Below are 17,324 nucleotides of genomic sequence, written 5' to 3' on the forward strand. Positions count from 1 at the left end.
ATGAAAACATTTTGCTTTAGAGTAGAAATAGAACGAGCGTGATTTTCAACCTTATGTCGCTAGATGGCGCACTTCAAAGAAGCGACTCTCGCGCCTAAGACAGCAGCGAATACAGTACCATAGTAGTGGCATGGATAGTCTACTGCGGGTGGGATCTAGAGGCTGAGCTGGAATGAATGGAAACGATAAAGTATTGGATTGCTAGAGGGGATGTGGAGGAGATGAGGCGAAGGGCAGAGGGACTTCCTCTTCCGGTTGACCCACGGGGAGGATAATGGCGTCGGCGGAGCCTCTTGTGCCGCTTGGAGGGTGGAAGCGGCTCTTGGGAGGTGAGTGGAGGGAAGGTCGGAGGAGAAGCCGGGAGGAAGTCGGGCCCTTTGGGTTCCTCCATGTTGTAGGTAGAAGCAGCGAAGGGACAAAGCTGAAACATGGGGGCTGCTGCTGCATATTCTTTCTCTCCCCCAAATGCTGTTATGCTCTATGGTTTGAAACAGCTGCCTGTGATTTTCTGCTGGGAGTTTTGGGAGATTTTTTTTAAAAAAATCATATTTTTTAACCGCCTCTCTCCCTCGCCCTGCACGTAACACTTTCATTCCTTGTGATGTTGTTGAGATGATGTTTTCCTGGCAAGGGAGGAGTTTCATGGGCAAAACGGCTGCATTCAATCTTGCATAGGATTTGGGCATCATTTCATCTGTTAGTGTCCCCCACCTTTCCAAAACTGGATCAAAAAAACTTGAGTGAATGCACTTCTGGGGCATTTTGCATGATGGTTCACATGAACAAATTCTTAGTTGTGTATTTCTGTGTGAATAGGCATGTATATATGTGTGATTTACTACCATTCTTTTTACAAGGCTCCCAAAGTGTCTTAGTTTAGTTTACCAAATACAGGCAGCTTCTTTTCCAGCTCCCTTTTTCTAGACCTTGCTGTGTCTCACTCACTTTGACTTAATGGAGATTTCCGTGCTAAGGAAAATACAGAAACACATGGCATTTAGCAGACTTAAAATCTTACACATGGCCCTGATGAGCAGGAGTGAAGCTAGATCCCTTGGCGCCTCTGGCCTGCTGGGGCTTCCGTGTCCTAAATCCTTTGGAGCCAAAGGAAATCAGTCATAAAATGGTGGGATGTAGAGAGGTTTTGAGGGTGATTTGAGAGCCATCAACACAGGACACTTTAGCTAAGGCTTATTTTCTGGATGGGTCTCGTTTTCAGGGAAGCACAGTAGATGTGTTCGGAAGCAACATGGGTGGGCACTTCAAGGATTTGTTCTGTATTTCATTCTAGTTAATCCTCAATTTATGATCACAACCGAGCCCAAAATTTCTGTTGCTAACTGAAACATATATTAAGTCAGTTTCCCCCATTTTATGGCCTTTCCTGGCATACTTGTTAAATGAATCACTGCAGTAGTTAACCAAACTGTTGAAGTGAATCTGGCTTCCCTATTGACTTTGCTTGTCAGAAGGTTGCGAAAGGGGGTCATGTTACCCCAGGGCACAGGGGTATAATATACCGTATTTTTTGGAGTATAAAATGCTCCGGATTATAAGACGCACATTAGTTTTTGGGCAGGAAAACAAGAAAAAAAAATTCTGTCTCTGCCTTCCAGCATACATTGGTATTCATCTGGCTAGCATCCTTACAGCAAACAGGCTGATCAACTTCAGCACGTTATTGCAGCCTGATTCAGCTGTTCCACGCTGCGGAGATCAGCACAGCCACCTCTGCACATTGCGTCTTCAACCTCCACGTGCTCCGTTCTAGACCTCTTCCAGGCTGTGGGGATTGCCACAGCACATCACCGCCAATTGCCACCTCTGAGTGTTGGGTTTTTGGCCGGTTCCAGGCAGCGGGGAGGCCAAAAATGGGGCATGCGGAGGCTGAAAATGCGACCCACGGAGGCTGAAAATGTGATGCGCGAAGGCAGCGATCGGCAGCAATGTGCTGTGGTGGTTCCCAGAGCCTGGAATGGGTCTAAAATGGAGCGTGTGGAAGCCAAAAACGCGACGTGCGGAGGCCGAAAATGGCCAAAGGGTGGGGGCCGAATGGTGGGCGGGGCTTCAGCAACATTCACTGTATAAAATGCACCACAATTTTCACCCACTTTCAGGGGAGAAAAAAGTGTGTTCTATATTCTGAAAAATATGGTAAATATTAGTCATAAATATGAGTCAATTGCCAAGCGATTGAATTTTCAATACATGACCACAGGGATGCTGCAAGACCCGTAGGTGTCAAAAAAATTGGTTATAAGGTACTTTTTCAGTGCTGTTATAACTTCAAGTTCTTTTGAAAGAACTGTTATAAGTGGATGATTACCTGTACTGGTAGTCTCCAGGTTACGAGTGTTCCCCTAGCGAACTTGCAAAGCTACGTAATAAGGGCCACCTAGCGTTTACGAACAAGTCCCAAAACTACGACTCTTGCAGCACCACTTATGTTTGCCCTTATGAACAACTGCAAAGGCTCTGCAACATTCGTCCTGCACGTTGCCAGCCAAAATGCAGCTTCTGAGGGGTGAAGCAGCCCCTCCGGAGCTCCATTCAGTCCTCCATCGGTTGTTCCTGGCACATTGCAGGCCGAAATGAAGCTTCTGAGGGGAGGGCAGTAAGTTTAAAAACTCTTCTCCTTCCTCAGCAGATGAGAGACAAGGGAGAAAATAACAAGACCAAAATTTTGAGCTGGAAAAAATAGAGTATATGGAACTGAAGCAAACATTACCTAAGAAGTCAAGGGGGATAAGATCCAAATAAAGAAAAAGTGGAAATAACTGGAAGTCAGTGGAAACGAAAAGGTACCTTGGACAGCCAAAATGGACAGGTATCAATGAATGTCTTTCACGAAGGAAAGGCTGGCTTGAATCAAAAACCTCCAAGTAATATCAGAAATATTTTTGGCCTCCTCAAGAGTCCAAGAATATCAGTGTGGGAAAACTCGCCACAGTCTGCCTATTGTGGAAAAAAAACAGATTGCAGATCACAGTTGATTATGGACGAGAGGTGAAAACCCATACAAATACTTGGAGTGTGACGAAAGCTTTACTCAAAAAACCTTCCTCGTGATTCATGGAAGCACCCATACTGAAGAGAAGCTCAACCAGTGCTCTCAATGTGGCAAAAGATTTAGCATGCAGACCAATCTGGTGAGACACAAGAGGACTCACACTGGGGACAAACTCTTTGAATGTCCGTCTTGTGCGAAAAGTTTCACTAGGAATTCTGACCTGGTGATACACAAAAGGACTCACACAGGAGAAAAATCATATAAATGTTCAGATTGTGGGAAAAGATTCAGTCAAAATTCCCACCTAGGGGTTCATCAGAGGACTCATTCAGGAAAGAAACCATATGAGTGTCCAGAATGTGGGAAAGGTTTCAGTCAGAATTCCAACCTGGTGATTCACCAGAGGACTCACACGGGAGAGAAACCATTTGAGTGTCCAGATTGTGGGAAAAGTTTCAGTCAGAATTCCCACCTGGTGATTCATCAGAGGACTCATTCAGGAAAGAAACCATATAAGTGCTGTGATTGTGGGAAAAGTTTCTCTCAGAATTCAAGCCTGGTGGTACACCATAGGACTCACACAGGAGAGAAACCATACAAGTGTCCAGATTGTGAGAAAAGTTTCAGTCTCAATTCCAACCTGGTGATTCACCAGAGGACTCATACGGGAGAGAAACCATATGAGTGTCCAGAATGTGGGAAAAGATTCAGTCAGATTTCCCACCTGGTGAGACATCGGAGGACACATACTGTAGAAAAACCATATGAGTGTTCGTATTGTGGGAAAAGTTTCCAAGATAATTCCAACCTGGTAATTCACCAGAGGACTCATACAGGAGAGAAACCATATGAGTGTCCAGAATGTGGGAAAAGTTTCAGTCAGAATTCCAACTTGGTGATTCACCAGAGGACTCATACAGGAGAGAGACCATACAAGTGTCCAGATTGTGGGAAAAGTTTCAGTCAGAATTCCCACGTGGTGAGACATCAGAGGATTCATACAGTAGAAAAACCATATAAGTGTTCGGATTGTGGGAAAAGTTTCCAGGATAATTCCAACCTGTTGATTCACCAGAGGACTCATATGGGAGAGAAACCATATGAGTGTCCAGATTGTGGGAAAAGTTTCAGTCAGAATACCCTCCTGGTGAGACATCGGATGACTCACACTGTAGAAAAACCATATAAGTGTTCGGATTGTGGGAAAAGTTTCCAGGATAATTTCAACCTGGTGATTCACCAGAGGACTCATACAGGAGAGAAACCATATGAGTGTCCAGATTGTGGGAAAAGTTTCAGTCGGAATTCCCACCTGGTGAGACATCGGAGGACTCACACAGGAGATAAACCATATGAGTGTTTGGATTGTGGGAAAAGTTTCCAGGATAATTCCAACCTGGTGATTCATCAGAGGACTCATACAGGAGAGAAACCATATGAGTGTCCAGATTGTGGGAAAAGTTTCCAGGATAATTTCAACCTGGTGATTCACCAGAGGACTCATACAGGAGAAAAACCATATGAGTGTCTTGAATGTGGGAAATGTTTCAATCAGAATTCCCATTTGGTGATACACTGGAGGACTCACACAGGAGAGAAACCCTATGAGTGTCCGGATTGTGGGAAAGATTTCAGTACTAGGTCTAGCCTTATAAATCATGTAAGATTACACATAGGGGAGTAACCATTCAAATACCCAGATTGTCGACGAAAATTGTTTTGCACAAAATTCCTCCTTTATCACAAGCAAGAAATTGCACTTGAGTCAAAATTTGATGTGTGTAGAAGAAACGTGTCTCTCATTTGAATCCCAGCTGAGCAATTTACCATTTAATTTCTCTTATGATTCTTTTTGGAATAGAATGGAATTTCTGAATTTTAAACATGTGACAATGGGGATGCTGCAATGGTTATGATAAAAATGGTCATTTTTTTCCAGTGCTGTTGTAACTTCAAATGGTCGCTAAATGAAATGTTATAAATCCCAGACTACCTCTACATAATTCGGTATCATCGGCTGGATAGCCTCCCCAGCCGTTCCATGTAGATGTGAAAAAGCCACAGGAACAGGCTTAAGTCTAAGGGCATCCCAAATTTCAGGGCTAAGACTTTTTTATTTTGCATACAAATAATACAAACATAATACATATACCATAGAACCTCTGGTCAAATATCCTTTTGTTTACAAACAACAGTGCCCCACGTGTGGCCGCTTCATTAATTTTGGTTAGGTTCGGGTCACAACCAGATTGGGTTGAGACCAAACTTATGGAACAAATTATGGTTGTGACCAGAGGTTCCACTGTAACTCTAAATACAAAAAATAAAGGAAAAAAATACAAATATTACAGTGCACACACACCCCGGAGAACATTTTTTTCCTTATATTTCTTCTATAACAACTAAAAGATATATAATATATTTCAATTGTGCCCTTATCCACTCCAAAACAACATATATTCTTGAGTAGGTTTATTCCCTTTGCCTTCCACCCCCATATTTCATTATAATAGTTTACTTTAATTATCCTTTTTAAAATTTAATTTCTCTTGTTAATTTATAATTTGTTGCCATACTCCAGATTTCGTTATACCACTCATTTCTTTGAATATCCCAATTTTGTCCCCAATACTTAGCCATCACATGGTCACTAAATGAAATCTTATAAGTGCCAGATTACCTGTACATAATTCGGTATAAGGTGGATGGCCTCCCCGGCAGTTCCATGTAGATATGAAAAAGCAACAGCAAAAGGCTTGAGCCCTGGGGCATCCCGAATTTCAGGGCTAAGACTTGTCCCTTTCTACCCACACTGGAACCAGCCATGGAGGCAGAAATAGAACCACTGTAATAAAATGCCTCCCATTTCCAGTCCTGAAAAGCTGGTCCAGAAGGATATCCTGTTCGATGGTATTGAAACCTGATGGGAGGTCTAGAAGGGACATAATGGTTGCATCCCGTCTATTGCAACCCCTCCAAAAGTCCATGAGAATTGCAACCAATGGCATTTTGGTGTTGTGCACCAATCTGAAGCCAGACTGAGAAGGGCCCAGGTGCCTTTCTCCTTCATAGCCCTTTCTCCAGGTGGCAAAGTCAGAGCTGGAAGCAGAGGGTGACTTGAACTGCCAACCTTTCATTGCCCTCTTCAGCTGCACATACAAAAGACCTTAATCTTCAGCAAAACCTTGAACTCCTCTGCCAGGAAAACCTCTCATGATTTTCTTATGCATAAGAAACAGCTGTTGGAGGTATAAAGCCAGTTTATAAAAGAAATATGGGTAGTTCTCGGGTTGTGACAGCAATTGGTGCCAGAATTTCCATTGTTATTCAATGTGGTTATAAAAAATGACATCACATGACCACATTGTTTCGTGGGGGCAATTTTGGCAGTTCCAGTTGCTGTTGCAATTCCAGGACCCCGTGGGTCATTAAGTGAGGACCTCATTTGATTTGGATGTGGGAAGAGGTAGGAGTCCCAGGCCAGCAGCTGAGAGTTACGGGCAAGTGGATGGTCTCCAGGCCTGCTCCTTTCTGGGCCTGGGAGAGGAATTGTGAGCCAAATATTAAAGCCCAGGACTCTTTAGATCAGCTTTCTACCAGCTAGCACCCTCCAAATCTTTTGCCCAAGCTGCCTGGGAATATTCAATGCTGGAATCTTGACTCCTCTGGAGACTGGCTTCTCAGAGCAATTGTGCCCTCTAGTGAGATTTAGATATCTGCAAGAATGCAGATGGAAAAATAATATCTCCCATCTAGATGTGCTTGGAAGCAATGGGGGGTTGGGGAAAATTCAACGTTTTGTCCCATATTTTTTATTTTATTCTTTTATTAATGGGATGATGTTAGCAAACATTTAAAACTGATGCAGCAGCTGGTAATCTTATGAAGCTAATTAGGATCAAGCTTCACTCTTCAAGCTTCTCTCAGTTGCAGAGGTAGTTTTGGGGTAGTTGTTTTCCCACAACAGGAAGAACTGGCTGGAATAGTCTCCATGCATCCCCAGGCCTGGAAAACTGTCTTAGTGGTGGCTGAGATGTGACATCCGAGGGGAGTGAAGGAGTTAAAATCGCTAGAAAGTTGCTAGAAAGGATGTGGAGGAGACAGGGCGGATAAAAATCCATGTTTTTTTTAAATTAAAAAAAAAATAGGATTTTTAAATTTTAAATTGGATTTTTTATATTTTTATCAAATGTATTTTAATAAAATGCTTTTGAAGTAAAACTCTGTCTAAAGAGAGTTTTCTTTTTAAGAGACATTAATTTAGTTTATTCAGCATGAAATGGAGTTTAGTTATGTAGCATGAGGCTGTATATTCTACAATATTTACACCTTTGGTAAACTCAATGAATCCAAGCTCTGCAAGCTAAACAGGAAGCCTTCATTTTGTTTGCAAGTAATAATATTAAAGATTCTAACTACCAGCAAGAATGAGTCCTTACATTTAAAGAGCACCTGTCATTTCAGATCCATCATGGCAGCGTCTGTTAGCGGGCATCCACTCACCTGCTTCCCGCCATGTCTCTCACCTTGTTGTGTCACTGCCGCATCACCAGCCATCCTATTAAAGTGAATGGGACTGTCAGTGAGTCAACAGCGCATCAGAGGAGAAGCTACTGTGGGACAGAGATGACAGTTACTCTTTAAAAATTATTATTTAAATCCAGATGATTTAAGTAAAGCCTTTTTACTAGTGATTAGCTTTGCTGGCTGAGGAATTCTGGGAGTTGAAGTCTACAAGTCTTAAAGTTGCTAAGGTTGGAGACCCCTGGTTTAAATCAAATCTACCCTGGTAGGAGAGATTACGGGCAGAGGAATTTCCAGCTCACCTATAGGAGGATGGAGGCATGTGGGGGGTGCCACTTCCATGTTTAGCTAACAAACATGGTATTTTCTAGTGTAGCCTCATCAATGTATTAACCAGATTTAACTATGCTTAAGGCAGCAATTTAAAAAAAAAAAAAGCTGTTGAGGACCTTTTGTGAGGTTCACTTGTGTAGGCAGTCCTCGCTTCCATTTCTTCCTTGAGTCTTCAGAGTTACTATGGCACTATAAAATCAGGGACGCGGTGGCTCAGTGGCTAAGACGCTGAGCTTGTCGGTAGAAAGGTCGGCAGTTCAGCGGTTCGAATCCCTAGTGCCGCGTACAGGGGCGAGCTCCAGTTACTTGTCCCAGCTTCTGCAAACTTAGCAGCTCGAAAGCACGTAAAAAATGCAAGTAGAAAAATAGGGACCAACTTTGGTGGGAAGGTAACAGCGTTCCATACGCCTTTGGCATTTAGTCATTCCAGCCACATGACCATAAAGATGTCTTCGGACAGCACTGGCTCTTCGGCTTTGAAACGGAGATGAGCATCACCCCCTAGAGTCGGGAACGATTAGCACATATGTGCGAGGGGAACCTTTACCTTTACCTATAAAAGCAGACATACACCTGATCTACAAATTTGTGGCCATGGTGGTATTTTATCAGTGACTGCACTTCAACACTTACTGTGGTTCTGAAGGCGCAGGAAGAGGAGTTGTACCCATTCTACCACAGGTGCACATTTATGATCCTGTTTGTGACCTTCCCAGCTATCTTCTGACCAGGGGATGCTGACAAGACGTCGCTGCTCACAGTCATGTGAAATTGCCTTTAACAACCCACAGTCAGTGATTAGGTTAAACAACGGCAAAGGAGCAGATATAGGTTGGCACTGTCATGTGACACCATGCTTAATGATCAGGCGTCTTAGTGACACAGATGCCAGTCCCAATTGCAGTCACTAAGTGAGGACTACTTGAATTGGAATGTCATTGGATTGTGGACAGGTGGAGTACAGAGCGGGGAAAACAGGCAGGCTGCCCTGTGAAATGTCGGCCGGCCTTGCCCTGCCTTCCCTGCAAGAAAGGAGACTGCTGGCTCCTGCCGGACACTTCCCATCATTCCTGCAGCCGCATCTCCCCTCGGGCCCCAGAAGGCCGCCCATCTCTGCATGGACCCTGTCCGGATGGGTGACCAAGCATACTGTTGGGGCAGTGAGACTTGCAGAGTCCTGATTGACAGGACAGTGACTGAAGCAGCCCCTTCCCTGTCTCACCTGGGAACGGCGGCCAGCGAGGCGCCTTCTGCCGCTGCTCCTGTTCCACTGCTGGTTGTTGCAGTAATGGCTGGTATTCCTGCCGCTGCTGTACCGCTGTCACCTCACCCCCACTGTCAGCCGTGGGGGTGGGTAGCACAGGAGGTGGCGGGCACAGGTCTTAATGCTTTTAATTTACAAATAGAAAACCTGGTTACTAATACCACTTCTTCTCCTTCTCTTCTTTTTCTTGGCCTCGCTTTTTCCCTTTTCCTTGCCATCTTTCCTATCCTTATATCCCTCCTTCCCCTTCCCTTCCTTCTTCTCGGTGTCTCTTTTGGCAATCTTGTTGATGAGGTTGTGCAGCACTACCACCCAACAGATCAGGCGAGGCAGGAGGCAGGGTGGGGTTGGCGCCACACCATAGCCCCTATGCCACTTCTCTAGCTTTGCCCGTCCAGGCTTCTTCACTTTACTCCTGCAGTGGAAAAAAGGCAAGAAACCCACTCGAGGCTCCAAGGCTCTTTCCATTGCTGTGCCCAAAGGCCAACTGGATGAGACGGCGTTAATTTTTCTGCAGACAGTTTCAGGTGGGTGCACTGAATCCACTCAGGGCGGCAAATTGCTGCAGCGGTACCACCGAACGAATTAGGCAAGGCATGGGGTGGGGCAGGGGTGGCGCCGCACCATAGTGCCTGCCGTCCAACATCGTCCTCCAGCTGTGCCACAAATGTAGGGTGAGCAGCACTGGAGGATGATGTTGGACAGCAGGTTGGATCATACAGGGGCCACGGTGTGGAGGCACCATCACCCTGCCCCAATGCCTCGGCTGATCTGTTTGATGGTAGCGCTGCAGCAATTTACCGCCCTTTGTGGATTCAGCGCACCCTCCTGAAACTGGAAAATCAAGCAATGGAGGGAAACTAATCAAGGAGAGAAGCAACCTAGAATTGAGGAGAAACTTCCTTGAGAGTAAGGACAACTAAGCAGAGGAAGAGCTTGCCTTCAGAAATTGTGGGTGCTTCATCATGGGAGGCTTTTAAAGAAAGACTTGGACAGCTACTTGTCTAAAATGGTATAGGGTGTCTTGCTTTTTTTTTTTGCTTTAATTTATATGCCGCCCTTCTCCGGAGACTCAGGGCGGCTTACAATGCGTTAAGCAATAGCCTTCATACTTTTGTATATTTTTTATACAAAGTCAGCTTATTGCCCCCACAATCTGGGTCCTCATTTCACCTACCTTTGAAAGGATGGAAGGCTGAGTCAACCTTGAGCCTGGTGAGATTTGAACTTGCAATAATTGCAAGCAGCAGATGTTAATAACAGTGCTTAGTCTACTGTACTACAGGCTCTTTTCTTGAGCAGGGCATTGGGCTAGAAGACCTATAAGGACCCTTCCAGCTCTATTCTGAATCTCAGATTTGGGAGATTTAAAAAATCTTTATTTGTCATATTTCATATCCACCCATCTCTCTCAGTCTTCACATAATACTTGATTCATTATGACTTTATTGACATGTTGTTTTCCTGGCAAGTAAAGTGTGTCTTGGGCAAAATGGATGCTTTAAATCTTGCATTAGGATTTGGGCACCATTTCAGCACTTAATGTCCCTATCTTTCTAAAATTAAATAATGCACTTCTGGGATACTTTACACACTGAAACACCGATAAATTTTCTATATACATAAATTTATGGCTTTGTATTTCTGTGGGCCTATGTGTCCATATGTGTGTGATATATACTGTATCTAAACCAAAGGGAGAATTTTATAATTAAGTCAATAATTGAACTACAATCTTGCCAAATGAATCATAATGTTAGAGGTTAAACTACAATTTTGATATTTTCGTAATCATATATTGGGGTGTTTTTTTTTTGCTGCTTTCACATGTCCTGCATCCATTTTTTAAACAATAATGAAACTAACCCATTAATATGAATCTTACAGACAAAGAGGATGGCAAGAAGAGCACGCTGGACAACAGAGAATGAGAAGCATCATTAAAATGCAAAACAAGCCATCAATCAACATTTTTTCCCATTTCCTCCAGAAAGTTTAAAAATTCTTCTCTTTCCTCAACAGATGAAAGACAAGGGAGAGAGTAAAAACGAGAAAGTTTTGAGCTGGAAAAAATAGAATACGTGGAACTCAAGGAAACATTATATGAGAAGTCAAGGAGAATAATTTCTAAATAAAGAAAAGTGAGTGGGAAGAAATATGTTCCGTGGATAGCCAAAACTGCCAGGCCTTTGATGAAGGAAAGAGTGAACCAAACAACCACCAGGTAAGAGATCAAAAATATTTTAGCCTCTTTAAGAATTCAAGAATATCAATGTTGGAAAAAACCCACCACAGACTGCCTATTGTGGGAAAAACACAGATTACAGATCACAACTGATATGCATGTGGAGATCCAGCCAGGCAAAGGCTATACAAATGTTTGGAGAGAGACAAAAGCTTTACTTGGAACAGCTCCCTCATGATTCATGGAAGGAGCCATACCGGAGAGAAGCTCTATCATTGCTTCCATTGTGACAAAAGATTTAGCATGCAAACCAATTTGGTGAGACAGAAGAGGACTCACACTAGGGAGGAACTGTTTGAATGTCCTGACTGTGGGAAAAGTTTCACTCAGAATTCTGACCAGGTGATACACCAGAGGAGTCACATGATAGAGAAACCATATGAATGTCCGGATAGTGGGAAAAGCTTCAAGCAGAATTCCCACCTTGTGGAACATCAGAGGACTCACACAGGAAAGAAACCATATGAGTGCCCAGATTGTGGGAAAAGTTTCCAGCAGAATTCCAAGCTGGTGATACACAAGAGAACTCACACAGGAGAGAAACCGTACAAGTGCCCAGATTGTGGGAAAGGTTTCAGTTGCAATTCCGACCTGGTGAAACATCAGAGGACTCACACAGGAGAGAAACCATATGAGTGTCTCTATTGTGGGAAAAGTTTCAGTCAGAAATCCAACCTGGTGATACATCAGAAAAACCACACAGGAGAGAAACCATATGAATGTCCAGATTGTGGGAAATGTTTCCCACATAACTCCAAGCTGGTGATACACCAGAGAACTCACACAGGAGAGAAACCATATCAGTGTCCGGATTGTGACAAAAGTTTCAAGCAGAATTCCAAGTTGGTGGTACACCAGAGGATACACACAGGAGAAAAACCATATGAATGTCTGGATTGTGGGAAAAGTTTCAGTCAAACATCCAACCTGGTTGTACATCAGATGACTCACACAGGAGAGAAACCGTATGAGTGTCAGTATTGTGGGAAAAGTTTCAGTCAGAAATCTAACCTGGTGATTCACCACAAAAACCACACAGGAGAGAAACCATATCAGTGTCCAGACTGTGGGAAACGTTTCCAGCATAATTCTAGGCTGGTAGTACACCACAGGACCCACACTGGAGAAAAACCTTATCAGTGTCCGGATTGTGGAAAATGTTTCCAGGAGAATTCCAAGCTGGTGGTACACCAGAGGACTCACACAGGAGAAAAACCGTATGAGTGTCCGGATTGTGGGAAGGATTTCAGTACTAGGTCTAGCCTTATAAATCATGTAAGGATACACATAGGGGAGTAAGCATTCCAATTCCCAGATTGCAGACAAAGATAGTTTTCCACAAAATTGCTCCCTTATCACACACAAGAAATTATTGCACTTGTGGCAAAATTTGAAGTGTGTAGAGGAATCCTGAATTTGGTTTCTTGTCTCATTGGAAACCCAGCTGAGGAATTTACCATTTAATTTTTTGCATGATTCTTTTTAATGAAACATGTTTTATTATAGTTGTAATGTAGAGTAGAACACAGAGTAGAGCAGAGCAGAATACATGGATTTGTATTAGGTATGTTTGTTGCCTTGACATATTTCTACATATAATAAAGGGGAATATAAATATGTATGTATTTATGTATTTTTATTCAGTAACAAAATCAGCCTAACTTGTATGACTCCACATGGTATATAGCAATAAAACTTTAATACAGAAACCAAAAACCCTATATATTGCAAACGGCAAAATGCAAAGGCTCCACATTTAACATGTATTTGTCCTGCAAATACAGGGCAGTTCTACCAAGGTTGATGGCATTTGGATGGTCTGGGAATGCCAAAAAGGGGATTCTTGCTTTTGTTCAATTATGTTCATGCCTGGTGCCATTCTGCCTCAAAAGTGGTTATCTTTCACCTTGCAAGGAGTTAAATTGGAGAAATTCACCACAGGATTAGCGGCATATAAATTCAATAAATATAAACAAACACCTGGTTCCGAAACAAGCTTCTGACGTGCAGTCCTCTCCTATCCCTGTGCTTAGGGGGAAAGCTAGTTTTTCTTTATGGAAAACCAGGAGGATAAAAGCCTGCCAAACTTCAGGGTGAAGAGTGTTTCATAGGGCAGGGTCCGCAATGCAAAAGGCTCGCTTCCTAGCTCTTATCAGATGGCAATATTTAAGGCAAGGGACTAAGAACGTGCCCACTCTATCTGACCTGGAAGGACAGATAGATGCAAAAATAAAGATGGAACAATAATGACAGGTGCCCTGGTGCCATAGTTATTACAATGCGGTATTGCCAGCTGATTCTGCCCACAGCCTGGAGATCAATCCTGATGTGGCTTGAGGTTTTTATTTATTTTTATTTTTATTTTATTTCAAATTTATATACCGCACCTTCTCCCAAGGGACTCAGGCCGGTGTACAGCCAGATAAAAACATACAATATAAACATTAAGAACAATTAAAAGAATATATATTAATTTGGCCCCAGTTTAAAATGACAAACCAATTTAAAATTTAAAATTTAAAAATATGTTAAGCCAGCCCGGCTTGATGAAAAAAGAAAGTTTTAAGGGCACGGCGGAAGGCACCAAGGTCTTGGATTTTCCTTATCTCAGGGGGCAGCTGTTTCCATAGGGTAGGTGCCCCCACAGAGAAGGCCCTCCCCCTGGGGGTCACCAGCCTACATTGTTTGGCTGATGGCACCCCGAGGAGGCCCTCTCTGTGGAAGCGCACGGGTCAATGGGAGGTTGTCGGTAGCAGCAGGCAGTCTCGAAGATAACTAGGTCCTATGCCATGGAGCGCTTTAAAGGTGGTAACCAACACCTTGAAGCACACCCGGAAGACCACTGGGAGCCAGTGCAGCTCGTGCAGGAGCGGTGTTATGTGGGAGCGCCATGCAGCTCCGTAATTACCCGCGCAGCCGCATTCTGGACCAGTTGGAGCCTCCGGGTGCTCTTCAAGGGGAGCCCCATGTAGAGAGTGTTGCAGTAGTCCAGGCGAGAGGTGACGAGGGCATGAGTGACTGTGCACATGGAATCCCGATCAAGAAAGGGTCGCAACTGGCGAATCAGGCGAACCTGACAAAAGGTCCTCCTGGTTACAGCCGTCAGATGTTCCTCCAAGGACAGCTGTATATCCAGGAGGACTCCCAGATTGTGCGCCCTCTCTGAGGGGGCCAAAGACTCGCCCCCAATAGTCAGCGATGGAGTCAGGTTGACTCTGCCTGAAGGATGCCTTCCATCCTTCTGCGATCGGTAAAATGAGGACTCAGATTGTTGGGGACAATATGCTGACACTGTAAGCCAAGAGTGCTATAAAGCACTGTGAGGTGATATATATGCCTAAGTGCTATTGCTGTAATAAAAAAAAAATGCTTTAAAGGTGATGACCTTGAATTGCACCTTAAAAGAAATGAATCCAGTGCAGCTCACACTACAAAGATGTTACATGGGCTACCTAGAGGCCTCCATTACTGTGTGCGCTGCTGTTTTCTGTACCAGTTGAAGTTTCTGGGTGGTCAGTGTAGTTTGAGCAAGAGTAATCCGTGTGCAAGGCCTCCCGATCCAGGAAAGAGCACAATTGCCTCACCTGATTAATCTGTGCAAAGCCCCTCCCCCAGCCATGATCTCAAGCAGGATCTGTGAGTCTAGGAGGACCCCCAGGTTATGCACCAGCTCACTCGATAAAGTTGATCACATGACTCATGATTTTTATTATGCAAACTGCTGTTGGGAGGTATCCAGCCAACCAGGATGCCAACGGTCCAGAAGGGGAAGAAATGACCCTTCCAGCCCTCTCCTGGGCTTGGAAAAAAAATATGGGTAGTTCTCAGGTTGTCACAGCAATTGGCACCAGAATATCCATTCCTAAGGGTTAGTTCTTCAATAGGAAATACCATGCTACTTAGGTAAACATGGAAGTAAAAAAAAAAAAAATCCCAGAAGAGACAAAATGCCGAGCTTCACTTTTACAGCTTCGCTAAGTTGTAAGGCAAGTTTCCCTTGGTTTAGTTTTTCCATAATTAGCTCTGGCTGAGTTGCAGTGACGATAAGGGTGTTCCTTCGAGATCCCAAAAAACAGACCAGGGCTAGATTGTCAGAGAAAAGTTATGGACGTGGTTGCTAAGAGTGGAAAATGGCACTTCATTAAAAAATCTGAGAAATGTCAGATAGTTGGAAGGTGAGTTGTGAGGGCTGGTCGGAGGAGAAGCCCCAAGAAAATAAGGCTGCCTGATTTCTTTCTTCCACGGTGTAGAAGCAGCGAAGGAACAAGGCTGAAACATGTTGGCTGCTGCAGCATATTCTTTCTCTTCCCAAATTTATTATATTTATCAGAATCAGGATCTTGGAGGTCCTCTAGTCCAGCCCCCTGCTCAAGCCGGAGATCCTGTACCATTTCAGATGAGTGGATGTCCAGTTTCTTCTTAAAAACCTCCAGTGATGAAACACCCACAATGTCTGGAGGCAAGCTGTTCCATTGTCCTTATTGTTAGGAAGTGTCTCTTCAATTCCAGGTTGCTTCTCTCCTTGATTAGTTTCCATCCATTGTTTCTTGTCCTGCCATCTGTTTCTTTGGAAAATAAATTGACCCACTCTTCTTTGTGGCAGCCTCTCAAACATTGTTATCAGAATACTGCTATCATGTCCCCCCTGGTCCTTTTCTCTAGCCTAGCCAAACCCAAATCCTGCAACCATTCTTCATATGTTTTTAGTCCCCAGCCCTTTAATCATCTTCGTTGACCTTCTCTGCACTTTTTCCAATGTCTCAACATCTTTTTTGTAATGTAACCAAAACTGAATGCAGGCGTAGTCTTACCAAGGTTTTAAAAAGCGGTACTAATACTTCACTTGATTTTGATTCTATGCCTGTTTATACAACCTTTTTTTGCTGATGCTGCACACTGCTGACTTATGTTTCAGTGATTGTCCACCAAGACTCCAAAGTCTTTCTCACAGTTACTGTTTTGGAGCCAGGTTTCACCTAATCTGTACTTGTACCTTTGGTTTTTTCTGCCCAGGTGTAAAACTTTGCTTTTTTCCACATTAAATTTCATTTTGTTGGATAGGACCCATTGTTCAAGTCTGTCAAGATCTTTTTGGATCCTGAGCTTGTCTTCTGGGGTGTTGGCTGTTCCTTCCAGTTTAGTGTCATCTGCAAATTTGATGAGTTCTCCTTCTATTCCCTCACCTAAGTCATTTTTGAAGATATTGAAGAATACTGGGCCTAAGACAGAACCTTGTGGTATCCCACTGCTTACTTCCCTCCATGTAGATGTAGTACCATTAAGGACTACTCGTTGAGTACAGTTTGTCAGCCAGCTACAAATTCATCTGGTGGTGATGCTGGCTATCCCACATTTTTCTAGTTTACCAAGAAGTAGATTGTGGTCTACTTTGTCAAATGCCTTACTGAAATCTAAGTATAGTATGTCCACAGCATTTCGCTGGTGTACTAACTTAGTGACTTTATCAAAGAATGAAATAAAATTGGTTTGGCATGATCTGCTTTTAAAAAACCAATGCTGGCTACTAGTTATAACTTTATTTGTTTCTAGATGTTCACACGTCTGTTTTTTAATTATTTTTTTCCAGTATCTTTCCAGATAGTGATGTTAGGCTGATTGGTCTGTAGTTTCCTGTGTATCTCCCCCCCCCTTTTTTTTTTGAAGATGGGAACTACACCAGCTCTTTTCCAATCTGCTGGTAGTTCCCCAGTGTGCCAAGATTTTTCAAGGATACGATACAATGGTTCTGAAATAACATTTGTCAGCTATTCAGAACTCTGGGATGTAGTCAATCAGGTCCCGGTGATTTACATTCATCAAGGTCAAACCTCTTCCCCGTAATTCTCTGCTGGGAGATGGGGAGACTAAAATTTAAAGATAATAAGACAAAAACATGAAGAAGGGTTGCAGAATTTGGGTACGGCTAGTCTAGAGAAAAGAAGGACTGG

At 43.4% G+C, this 17,324-nt stretch overlaps 3 protein-coding genes across 7 annotated transcripts in view; all 3 read left to right on the forward strand.

The window, feature by feature from the left end:
- The window catches only part of LOC148115746 (uncharacterized), a 92,615-nt gene extending 85,384 nt beyond the window's left edge, over nt 1-7,231 (forward strand). The window contains exons 1-2 of one of the 4 annotated variants that reach the window (XM_087884048.1): nt 191-329; nt 2,648-7,231. In XM_087884048.1, coding sequence (XP_087740174.1) covers nt 3,135-4,694 — 1,560 coding nt within the window. In that variant the 5' untranslated portion in view covers nt 191-329; nt 2,648-3,134 and the 3' untranslated portion in view covers nt 4,695-7,231. Of the gene's footprint in view, nt 1-190; nt 330-2,644 lie in introns of those variants that run through there. The other 3 variants (XM_087884047.1, XM_087884050.1, XM_087884049.1) reach the window with 3 other exon arrangements.
- Nucleotides 1-17,324, forward strand: part of LOC117663204 (uncharacterized) — a 131,338-nt gene that overhangs the window by 85,379 nt on the left and 28,635 nt on the right. The gene's annotated exons all lie outside the window — the stretch shown is intronic.
- Nucleotides 228-12,993, forward strand: LOC117663172 (uncharacterized). 2 transcript variants are annotated; one of them, XM_087884091.1, is made up of 2 exons: nt 228-329; nt 11,154-12,993. In XM_087884091.1, the coding sequence occupies exon 2, from the start codon at nt 11,551-11,553 to the stop codon at nt 12,673-12,675; it is 1,125 nt and encodes a 374-aa protein (XP_087740217.1). In that variant the 5' UTR covers nt 228-329; nt 11,154-11,550; the 3' UTR covers nt 12,676-12,993. The 2 variants fall into 2 exon arrangements, with proteins under 2 accessions (XP_087740217.1, XP_060543987.2); XM_060688004.2 differs by having other exon boundaries at nt 255-329; nt 11,019-12,993.

The sequence above is a fragment of the Pantherophis guttatus genome, chromosome 2 (assembly GCF_059756535.1).
Source record: "Pantherophis guttatus breed Tessera chromosome 2, ASM5975653v1, whole genome shotgun sequence".
Lineage (NCBI taxonomy): Eukaryota > Metazoa > Chordata > Lepidosauria > Squamata > Colubridae > Pantherophis > Pantherophis guttatus.

Bases quoted from the DNA above. Each gene is read 5' to 3' on its own strand.
- LOC117663172 (XM_087884091.1), top strand. From the start codon at position 11,551: ATGATTCATGGAAGGAGCCATACCGGAGAGAAGCTCTATCATTGCTTC.